The following is a 12,795-nucleotide window of genomic DNA, read 5'->3' on the forward strand; positions in this document are numbered from 1 at the left end:
TTTGAAGTTCACATCCTCGTTTATAGTTTTAGAAAATCCTCATTGGGAAAGGCAAAGTATATATCAATTCTCAAGAAAACAAACATTTTTCTTCTAAATGATCACGAACTGAAAATTGAGATTTTACACAGAATTGCTATTAGATCCTTAATTACAATGAGGATACAGCATCAGTGTAATTTAGAGATCTTGGCTGAGGATTAAATGACATATCTAAAGAATACTGCAGGACTGAACAATCAATCAATTAAGGCCACTGTTTTCCTATGTTGGGTATCATCATGTTTTCTGCATTGTCCTAGTACACTTACAGAAATAACATCAAAGAGTAATGGTTGTATGTGGCAGCAAATAAGGAGATGTTTAGAAAGCTAAACTTTATACACATGAACAGAATAATCATTTACTATTAACAAAATGCAATCCCACAATTTAGAAAGATGCCATCATGTCTATTTTAGCAGGAAAAATAAATAGAATTCTTTGGCAGGAGCTTGAATACTGCTAGATAAATTCATTACTTGTAGCTTTTAGCTAGTAATTCAATAAAGCTCCCTTCCAATGAAATCATAATAAAGCACTTTACTATCCCTGCACAGCAAGATGTAATGGCACTGTTCTTTTCTTTCCAGGTAAGACGCATCCATCTGGCATGCGCTGGGCATATCTGCACCCAGTGATCATGTTAATAAACCCCTTAAGCTCTATTTCAGCACAATCATAAACAGAAAAGTCTTATAGCTACTGCAACACCTCCTAAAATGTTAAAAAAAAAAAAAATAAAGTAAATAAATTCAGTTACAATACTGTATGCTATACTGCAATGGTAAAATATATTTTAGACTACGGGAACACTGCATTGAAACTAATTAAAATTCAAATGTGATTTAACTAGCTACCAACAATTAAACACCATAAAAGGATCTGATGATGTCCATTTAAGCACTTGTATAAATATTAGTCATTTCTACTATGCAAATCCCACAAAGTTATTCTTCGACCATGTACAGAAAAAACCTGTCCATGCTACACTATGAAGGATTGATAAATTGTACTATCTTTAAATATACATACCACTAAGTCCTGGTCTTGGAGCAAGTTGAGAATTGCTTCGTAAAGTAGTGGTCTCAATTCGGACTTGAATTTTACAGAAATCCATTGTCCTATTAGCCAAATTACTCTGCGACGTATTGGTTTATACCTTTATAAAAGAAACCAAAATAAAATTGCCATTTATCCGATTTGAAAAACATTAAATGACATGTATAAAATATTATTCCTAACAGAGGGTTGGTGGAAGTGTTGTATGATGAACCTGGAAGGGAACACTTCTTACAGTGGATTACATTTCATTTAGAATAATATTTATTTTAGAACTTCACAGTTTTTATAAGAGATAAAACAGAATATCCACTGGAAGGAAGTAAAGCTTGAGATGTCACAAGCAGATTTCTGTTAGAATTCTTGAGGATTACATTACATCAACTACTTTTTAAAAAAATAATATTTTCCCCAGTTACTGGGAGGATAAAAAGATCTTGTAGAAAAAGCAAACAAAATGAAACGTAAAGATTTTTGAAAAGATTATGTGTAACTGTAGTTTAAAAAATAAAAAATCTATCGAATAAGAAGTCTAAATGAAAGGTAAGACTGCATTCAAATTAAATATGCATAAATTACTTAGGGCAAGTACTAACAATACTTATGTTGTCTAAAGCAGAAAAAAGGGCCATAAGGTGAATATAATCCAAAAGAACTGACTGATTGGAATACTGCATGCTAAGAAGACTCTCTCAAACCAGCTTTTTACTCTCTCAGTCTACTACCCATTCTGCAAAAGATCTGTGAAGTCTCAAATTATTCATCAGAAATCATAATACAATCTCCTTTTCGACTAGTCATCACCATATTGTAATGATGCTTTGAAAAGGGTTTTCTATGAAGCCAGACTAGTTTAACTGTGATAAAAAAAAATAAATATAATTAAAGGAATAGAGATTTCACTGATCAGACTTTTAGGAATAGCCAAGGCAGCTGAAATGTTAAAAAAATATGTTAGGGAGAACGGTGACGTCACCCACTAAGATGGCCGCATAAGCTTGTGGCTCGCGCCTCCCTCTCCTGCCATCCCCCTTCATCGGCAGTCAGGGCGATAAAAATAGCTCAGCATGAACACTGCGGATCACTTAACCAATCATGACTCCTCCAAAAAAAAAAAAAAAGCCGGATTTAAACAGATTTTCGTTCGCTTCAGCAGCAGCGGCGGCGATGCTCGGGCCCAGTGATAAAATGGCGCCCGTGCATGAGAACGCAGCAGATCCGGAACCCGCTGAAGATATGGAAGGCACAGATTAACCCTCCAGAAAGGAATTTAAAATCTGGTTCCAGGAACTGTGAGGAGATATGACCCGATTTCGGCGAGAGATTGGGGAAAGTTTGGAGGACATGAAAAGTGACATCGGGGAACTCGGGAGACGAGTTGATGATGCAGAAACGGGCCTACAGGGACAAGCTGAGGTCAGTAAGCTTAGAGAGGAACAGGAAAAACTGTGTGAGGCGTGAAAGGAACTGAATATGCATGTAGAGGACATAGAAAATAGAACTCGTTGAGTAAATGTACGATTCAGAGGTGTGCCTGAAGCTGAGGAATTTCGTGACAGTTTCAAAGTGGTGCAAGACATTTGCACTCAGCTTTTAGACCCTAATGGCAGTGAGGAGAATTCCCAGGAGGTGGTCCTAGAACGAGCTCACAGAGCCTTAGGAAGTTCACGCAGCAACCAAGCTAGGGACATAATAGCCTGTTTTCACAGCTTCATAGTTAAAGAGAAAGTGGCTCAGGCAGCTAGAAAAACTGGATCTATAACTTGGAGGGATCACAAGATCAAGGTATTCAAGGACTTGGCAGTCTCAACTATCAAAAAAAGGAGGAAATTCCATGACATTATCCAACTCCTGCACTCTAAGAACGCTGTCACTAAAACTCCTGTGTCTTGGGATCTTAGCTCAGTTTATGATGCCTCCATTTGAACTGCTAGAGTCAGCTATTTTAAAGTTCCCCAATGGGGCAGCATGTTGCAAGCTCTGGTCTACTCATCACTTTATCTCCAGGCTTTCCATAGCAGGTGGTCCTTTACATTCACACTAAATTCCTTCCTAAAGTGAGGTTGACTTTTCACATAGATCAAGCCATTATTCCTAATTTTTCAACTAAGGCTCATGCTCAAGAAAATGAGAATCATTCTTGTGAGATTCCAAACACTTTCTGAACTGCCACTACAATCAACAGAATTGGTGAATACACATATATAAGATCTGAATCCTAGCATATCAGAAAAGTGTCAGGAGCTGAGCTGCATCTGATTGGAAACATGGAGAAAAATTTTACGACTTTTCTATTGCTTGGCTAGAAACAAGTCTTTTACTAACTGATCCCAAATGATCAAATAAACTGTCTGCCACCTGTTGATCCAGACACCATTCTTGAGGAAACAGGGCTCAGTTGAGACGGTCCACCAGAATGTGCTGAGTTCCTGGAAGGTATGTAAATTGTAAATTAGGTCTGTGTGAATAGCCCACGCCCAGATTCTGAGGGCTTGTTGACAAAAGTAAAAGGAGCCTTTGTCTCCTTATTTATGTAGAATATGACAACCTGATTATGTGTTTGAATCAAGATTCTCCTTCACATTAGGAGGCAAGAGAAAGCTTTCAGCACATATCGAAAGGCACGCAGCTCCAGAAAGTTGATCTGATGATGATTCTCTATGAACTATACCTTGGTTAGAGCCATACCAATATCAGCTTCACATCTCATGGTGGAGGCATCAATACACAGAATCACTTGATGTGATGCCCACATGGGGTGCCCCACATCTAGAACCAATGGTTTCAACTACCACTGAAGAGTTGCCTTCATTCTGATCAATAGTCTGAAGCAGTGGTTCTCAACCTTTTTTCTGTCGGGACACACCTGACAGATGGTTCTCACATGCGTGACACACTGACCCATGATCGTCACGGGGCTAGATGTAAAAGTACAGTTTGCATCCACGGGAACCCCCCTGACCCACAATAATGGATGTAAAGCAGAATTATGACATTCCCCATACAACTCACCCTACAAAAAAGATGTTCTGGTATCATCTCAGTAACAGCAACTCAAACTCCTTCTACTTCCAGGCTCAATAGCCCTACTTATGAAAAGACAGCAGTTTACCACCAATGCATGTCCTCTTGAGAAAACACAACAAATAAGACTGATAAAACTCTTACATGCTAGTAAAATATCTCATCTCGGTAACAGACACAGAACCGACCTAACATACTCCCAGGATCTGTAGTAATGCACATAAACTAATCCGCACACAGTTACACCTGTATTATGGAATACACTCAAACAGGAGCAACCCTATCTATGAAAAGGCAACACTATAAATATTAAATCAGGCCCTAAAAACCAATACACCTCTTATTAGGAAAACAGAACTAGCAAGCAACTATAGATCCCCACACAGAAATAATTGTAAAACTATACTAATAAGCAGAATAAATGTTTCTAAACAGCTATGAACAGAATAACATCCAACAATTAAAAACTCATAAAAACTATTAAAAATTCTCCAAACACCAATAAAATACTTCAAAAAAAGCAGACACATCACATAATATTAAATAATTAAAATGGCAATCAAGAAAAATAAACTTAAAAAGCCACCTTTACTTACCCCCTCCAGCAGCTCTCCTACTCCTCTTCCATGCAGGAGTAGCACACAGCAGAAGCAGCAGTAGAGGCTAAGCTCTATACTCATGGTCCTCTTCCTTAATGCCCATGTCTCTCACTCACACACACACACCATACCAGTCATGCCCCCATGACCAGTTTCTGTCTCTCACACACCAATCATCCCCCCATCAGTCTTTGACACACACACCAGTCACCTTCCTGAACAGTTTCTCTCATGCCATACACACACACACACAGGCTTCCCCACTCCCGTGTTCTACTTACATATATGGGTTCTCACTCTCATAATCACTTTCTCTGTCTCACACACACTCACCAGTCTCTCACTCCCATGCTTGTTCTCTCCACATGCACAGGCTTCTCATTCCCATAATAATTTTCTCTCTCACACACACACACACACACACACACAAACACACACCAGTCACCTGATCTCTCTCATGCATACACACACACAGGCTTCCTACTCCCATGTTCTTTCAGATATACAGGCTTCTCACTCCCATGCTGTGTCTCACACACACCCAGGTTTCTCACTCCCATGCTCACTCTTCACATGCACAGGTTTCTCATTCCCATAATCACTTTCTTTCTCTCACACACACACACACCAGTCACCTGATCTCTCTCATGCATACACACACAGGCTTCCCACTTCCATGTTCTGTCTTACATATACAGGCTTCTTCCTCACATGCTGTGTCTCACACACACCTAGGTTTCTCACTCCCATGCTCACTCTTCACATGCACTCTTCACATTCCCATAATCACTTTCTCTCTGTTACACACACATACATACACACACACACCAGTCTCTCTCTCATTTCCATGCTCGCTCTCCACTGCACAGGCTTCTCATTCCCTGAATCACATTCTCTCTCTCATATTCACAAACACCAGTCTCTTTCTCTCATACACACAGTCACCTTACCAACCAGTCTCTCGCTCTCATGCATGCACACACACACAGGCTTCCCACTCCCATGCTCTCTCTCTCACATAATCAGGCTTCTCACTCCCATACTTTCTTTCACACAAATCTACCCCCCCCCCCCAACAGCAGGCTTCTTACGCCCATGCTTTCTCACATACCCAGATTTCTCACTTCAATGCTTTTTCTCTCTCACACACACACACACGTCAGTCATCTCCTTGAGCAGTCACTTTCATTGTCTCTCACATATATACATACATCAGCTCTCTGACCAGTTTCTCTCACTCACACACATCCTCTCAATCACACGCAGGCTGGCTGCTTCTTTCTCTCACTCGCTTCCTCTTCCCCGCCCCTCCCCCAGCACAAATGGTAGCTGCAGCAGCCTCCTCCTCCAGCCCCCGCAAGCCAAGAAAGTAGAATCCCATCGGCCGCGGGAGGCTCATGCTGCTCTCTCCTTTCCCGATTACCGTCTGCTTCAATTGCTAGGGGACCAATGCTGCAGCCGCCGCTGCTACTTTATCATGCGGCACAGCTCTTTCTCCTTCCCGCGCACCGCGTATCACTTCCTGTTCCGGGTCACGGGCCGTTCCCACTGGGCTTGAACGTGTTGATAGCCCGGCGGCAACGGCAGCAGGGAAGAAAGAGCAGCGGGAGAGACCGGGAGCACGCGACACAGCAGCCGGTGCTTGGCGACACACTTGTGTCGCGACACACCGGTTGAGAACCGCTGGTCTGAAGCACTGGAACAAGGGCTGTGGCAGCTGGTCTGACATCAAAAGCCTGATTGTATGACTCTCATATGCAAGAATCACTAGGATGACAAACTGCTGCTTCCATTTCTCCCAGGATGACTAGAATTGATCTTACTGGAGCCTGAGTCCACTGCAGGAGGGCCTTTACTAATTCCTTTAGTACTAAGGCTCTTTCGCTTGGGAGGAGTTCTTGGTCCCAAACTAAATCTATCCATGCTCTTATGAACTGATCCCAAGAATATGGGAAGGAATCAACCCAAAATGTCAGTGAGGGAATGGCACCAGAAGAAAGAAAAGGCAGAACAATAGCCAAGTCTACAACTCATATACTATAAATGACTGAAGGAATCTAACATCTCATCCAATATCCTGGCTACACAAGCGACCCATTTTTTTTTTTTTGCATCCAAAAGGCAACCAAGTTTTGGGGGTTCAAAATAATAAAGGAAACATTTTACATCTTAAGAAAACATTTCCACAGATAGTGAATTATGAAATAAGCACCCAGAGATTAAACCTCCTGTCTTATTTCAAGAAACTGCTTCCTACAAATGTGAGTTTTCTTACACATATCTAAAAACAGGTATTAACTTCCAACCCTGAAATAATAATCCATGACTGCGAAAGTAAAATTACATAGAGTATTTCTTTTGTGAGAAGACAAAAGTCATCAGCAGAGTTGCTCTCTTGACTTTTTCCTTTCCTGACTCCTCTAATAGCACTGTTACATCCAAACCTGTCCAGAGAAAATTCTCTCCCTACTTGATCACCTCTCTGGTCCTCCACTCTCTTCCCTCCCAGAAAATAGTATATACTACTAAGAAGCAGGAAAGAGTTTTTGGGCAATTTCAAGATTTCTATCAAGTATCTCTTAAATAAATCAAAGGAGAGGTTGCTGCCATTTTAGGAAAATTGAACCATCTTTTTTAATATATACTGGCAATTGAATGTTTATTGAAAATATACACAAAAATAGAACAGTACACATTTTAACAACAGTAGCAACAAAAAAGTGTTCCAAACAGATTTTAAAGTCTTTGTATGCCCCCATCTCCCACCTAATCCTCCCAAACCCTCTCCCACCCCACTCATATCACACCTCACACAATACACTGGTCTAGAGTGCAGCAAAAAAACCAAAACTCAGATCTCAAAGGCTTTACAGAGCACTGATCCAAAGCTATAAAGGGGCCCAAGCCTTTTCAAAACTGTACATGCACATTGAATTATTATTAACAGCATTGAGGTTCCCCCAGTAGTAAACTTGCTCCAGACATTTCCTAACCAAGGCCAAAATAGACAGCAAAGGTCTTTTCCACCAGAATGCTGACTCACACCAAATTGCTATAATTTGCAATATTAGAGTTTGTAGCCTAGCAGGAGCATTTGGGCCCGGCAAACTTATGAGAAAGATTTTCGGGTCTTTAACAACAAAAACACATATAATCACTAAAATTCCTCCCATGACCTTATCCCAGCAATCACTAACTAGGGACACTGCCATAGATATAAAAGAAAGATCCTATGTACCCACAAACATTTATCAGAAATACTTGGATGCACTTTATGGAGATGCTCAGATGTTAGATACCAGCAATACAAAAGTCTTGAAGCCATTCTCAACAAGCAGTGAAGAGAGAACATTTATGCACCATAAGAAACCACATATCCCAAGATATCTCTTGCAGTACTACACCCAAATCCCTTTCCCATGCGAGAACTTGCTTAGGTTTTTCATATATGTTCTCATTTAGCATGGATAAACTTTAGAGATCACCCCTTTAAGGCTATCCATTTTTAACACAAAAACCCTCAAAGTCTGCCCTTGTAGAAGATTAGACCTAACCCTCAAAGTATCAATATAATGTTTCACCTGATTATAGGGAAACTTCTCTCTTGCAATTCTTCAAAGGGATACACCCTATATGCCCATCCCATAGATCAGGGGTCAGGAACCTTTTTGGCTGAGAGAGCCATAAACGCCACATATTTTAAAATGTAATTCCATGAGAGCCATACAATATGTTTAAAACTAAATACAAGTAAATGTGTGCATTTTATGTAAGATCACACTTTTAAAGTACAATAAATCTCTGAAAATATTACACCAGGCCTTAAGACACCAATACATCTCCTATTAGGAAAACGGACCAAGTCAGGCTGCTATAGAGTCCTACACAGAAACTACACGCCAGCAGAAAACCTCACCTCACGTGCAGACCCTCACCTAACATAGAATAAAGAGACCAAACGCATAACAAGAAGCATGCAGAAAAAACTGAATTGGAAACTGCAACAAGCCAGAGTCTCTGTATGCAGTGTAACAAAGGAAAAAAGAAACATCACCCATCCTTATAAAACAAATCAAGAAATATAAAATCATCAGCAGTAAAACTGTACTAACAAAAAGAACATATTTCGAAACAGCTGATGAGTGGAATATCCAATAATTAAAAACTCATATAAAACATTTCCAGATACCAACAACATATTTCAAAATAGCAGACACAAAGACCCAGTAATGAAAAATAATAAGGATACAAACATTTTTTTGCTCTGCATACCTGGGAACGTTTGATATCAGGTGTCCTGAGATTGTTCTGAATTAGCAGGAGGCGGGGTGGTTTGCTTGGAACTTTCTCCTCTCTCAGTCACATACCAGCGCTCTCTCTCACACTGGCTCTCAATGACACACCTATACACACATGCTCTCAGTACTCACATATACACATGTTTTTTCTCTCTCACTTATATAGGCTCTTAATTACACATTTACACACATGCTGTCTATCTTTTCACGCTTACACACACAGGCTTTCAATCACATAAATACATGCTGTCTTTTTCTCTCACACACAGACTCTCATTCACATGCTTACAAACATGTCCTCTCTTTCTCTCATTTACACACAGGCTCTCAATCACATACTCACATGCACCATCACCTAAACCAGCTCTCAATCACACACAGACACACATGATCTCTCTGTTACTTATACACACAGGCTCTTAATCATACATACACATGATTTCTCTCACACACAAAGGATCTCAATCATACACACATACTCCTTCACACAAACAGGTTTTCAATCACAAACTTACACATACAGGTTCCCAATGGTAAACTTACATTCATGCTCTCTCTCTCTCTCTCACAGGCAGGCTCTCAATCACAGACATACTCTCTTTCACATGTACAGGCTCTCAATCATTCACATACATGCAATCTCTCTCTCACACACACACACACACACACACAGGCCCCCCCCGCGGCCCAGAAGAGGAAGTGGAGAGTATCGGGTGCGTGTGCGGCAAGAAGAGGCCACGCTAGTGCCCTCGGCATCGGCCCGAAGAAAAGAAGACTGCAGCGCGGCTCGGAGGAAAATGAAGAGCTTCAACCGCGGCCGATGGGACTCCGCCTCCGCGAGGGCTGAAAATGAAGAGGTTAGCGTTGGGAGGAGGCTGCTGCTGCTGCCGCGAGTTCCCGGGGTGGGGGAGAGAGAGAGTGAATTGCTCGCTCATTCACTCTCTCTCTCCCCCACCCCCACCCCGGGAACTCGCGGCAGCAGCAGCAGCCTCCTCCCAACACTAACCTCTTCATTTTCAGCCCTCGCGGAGGTGGAGTCCCATCGGCCGCGGTTGAAGCCTCTTCATTTTCCTCCGAGCCGCGCTGCAGTCTTCTTTTCTTCGGGCCGATGCCGAGCGCACTAGCGTGGCCTCTTCTTGCCGCGCACGCACCCGATACTCTCCACTTCCTCTTCCGGGCCGTGGGGGGGGGGGGGGGGGAAGAAGAGAGCACGCCGGTGCCGCTAACTCCAGCTGTCCTGCCGCGTTCCGCCCGGGCTGACAGCATTTTAAGCCCGGGCGGAGGAGGACGGGGAGCAGCTGGGTCAGCGGGAAAGTGTGGCGACTGTCTGCGAGCCAGATGCAGCCCTCAAGAGAGCCATATCTGGCTCGCGAGCCATGGGTTCCCGACCCCTGCCATAGATGATCAAAACTGGAGATTCTCAAAACACCCCATCTAAGGAAATCAGTAGAAAACTTCCCAGGGAAATATTCCACGTTAAAATTCAAAAGAAACAGTAACATATTCCCATCAAAGTCTCCTTATACAAGGCCAATGGATATATAGTGAGATCTGTGCATGGGGACCTAGACAGTGTTGGACGGCCACAAAAACTAGATAAGGGGAGCATTTCCAACCACTGCTTGTTCTGTTTGGACCCATTGCTTACTTTTATGAAACCCTATGCCAATCAATCACAGCTTTAAGTTGAGATATGAGATACTAGTTTTTGAAATTGGGAATACCCACCACCCCCTCCCCCCTTTGATTTAGTCTTCTAGAACAGTGGTTCTCAACCTTTTTTAGCCGGGACACACCTGACAGATGGTTCTCACATGCATGACACACTGAACATGTGACCATCACGGGGCTAAATGTAAACATGCACTCTGTATCCACGGGAATCCCCTCAACCCCCAGGAATGAGTGCAGAGCAGATCTAGGGCATTACCCTGTACAACTCGCCATACAAAAAAGATATTCTGGTTCTGATGACATCCCAGTAAAAGCAAAACAAACTCCCTTTACTACCAGGCACAATAGCCTTCCTTATGAAAAGACAGTAATTTACCACTAATGCATATCCTATTGAGAAAACACAACAAATAAGATTGATACAAATGCATACATGCTAGTTAAATACCTCACCTCAGTCACACACCCTTCACCAAGTACAGAAAAACCACAAATTATAAATATGGAGACAGAAACTGTAATGGAAAACCAAAAAAGCCACTCTGCATGCAGTGCGAACCTGGAGAAATGGAAAGAGAAATATAGCACCTAACAGACTCTCAGGATTTGCAATAATGCACACAAACTAACCCGCACAAAGCTACGCCTGTATTATGGAACACACTCAAACAGATGTACCTACAAATGTCAGTAAAAAAAACCCCTTTAAATAAATAAATACAACTATTAAACCAAACCCTAAACACTAATATATTTCCTATTGGGAAAACAGAATAAGCCAAAAATAATTGTAAAGCTATATTAAAAATGTTACAAAACAGCTGCTGAACAGAATAATATCCAACAATTAAAAACTCATAAAAATTATTAAAACATGTCCAAATATCAATAAAATATTTCAAAACAGCAGACATCACATCATACCCAATAATTAGTCAACCAAGAAAAGTAAATTTAAAATGCCACCTTTACTTAACCTCTCCAGCAACTCTCCTACTCCTTTCGCTTCCAGGCCAATAGCACTCAGCAGAAGCAGCAAGGGCTGCTGAAACTGTCCTCACAGTCCACAATCATCACTCACACACATATCCCCATCCCCCCCCCCCCCCCCCCCATTAGACCCCATGACCAGTCTCGGTCTCCCTCACACCAGTAATCTTCCTGACCAGTCTCTCTCTCAATCACACACAAATGCTCTTGCACCCATTCACACCAGCTCTCACCCATGCATTCATTCACATCCACAGACACAAGCTCTCACCCATGCATTCATTCACACCCACAAGCTCTCACCCATGCATTCATTCACACTCACAGACACAAGTTCTCCCCCAGGCATCCATTCACACCCACACACACAAGCTCTCCCCCAAGCACACATTCACACCAGCTCTCCCCCAAGCACACATTCACACCAGCTCTCACCCAAGTACACACACACACACACACACACACACACACAAGCTCTCACCCAGGCATCCATTCATACCCACAAGCTCTCACCCTGGCACACACACACACCAGCTCTCACCCATGTATCCATTCACACCCACATATACAAGCTCACACCCACACTTCCATTCATACCCACACACATAAGAACTCACCCAAGCATCCATTCACACCCACAGACACAAGCTCTCACATAGGCACCCATTCACACCCATACACACCAGCTCTCACCCAGGCATCCATTCACACCCACACACACACCAGTTCTCCCCCAGGCATCCATTCACACCCACAAGCTCTCCCCCCCAAGCACACATTCACACCAGCTCTCCCCCAAGCACACATTCACACCAGCTCTCCCCCCCAAGCACACATTCACACCAGCTCTCCCCCAAGCACACATTCACACCAGCTCTCCCCCCCAAGCACACATTCACACCAGCTCTCCCCCCCAAGCACACATTCACACCAGCTCTCCCCCAAGCACACATTCACACCAGCTCTCCCCCACGTACACACACACACACACACACCAGCTCTCACCCTGGCACCCATTCACACCCACACACACCAGCTCTCACACCCAGGCATCCATTCACACCCACACACACACCAGTTCTCACCCAGGCATCCATTCACACCCACAC

At 42.6% G+C, this 12,795-nt stretch overlaps 1 protein-coding gene across 1 annotated transcript in view; it reads right to left on the reverse strand.

The window, feature by feature from the left end:
• The window catches only part of IPO11 (importin 11), a 1,257,051-nt gene that overhangs the window by 912,104 nt on the left and 332,152 nt on the right, over positions 1 to 12,795 (reverse strand). The window contains exon 16 of the mRNA XM_029576426.1: positions 1,075 to 1,201. Within this exon, the coding sequence (XP_029432286.1) occupies positions 1,075 to 1,201 (127 nt within the window). The remainder of the gene's footprint in view (positions 1 to 1,074; positions 1,202 to 12,795) is intronic.

Source organism: Rhinatrema bivittatum, chromosome 1 (assembly GCF_901001135.1).
Source record: "Rhinatrema bivittatum chromosome 1, aRhiBiv1.1, whole genome shotgun sequence".
NCBI classification, from domain to species: Eukaryota; Metazoa; Chordata; class Amphibia; order Gymnophiona; family Rhinatrematidae; genus Rhinatrema; species Rhinatrema bivittatum.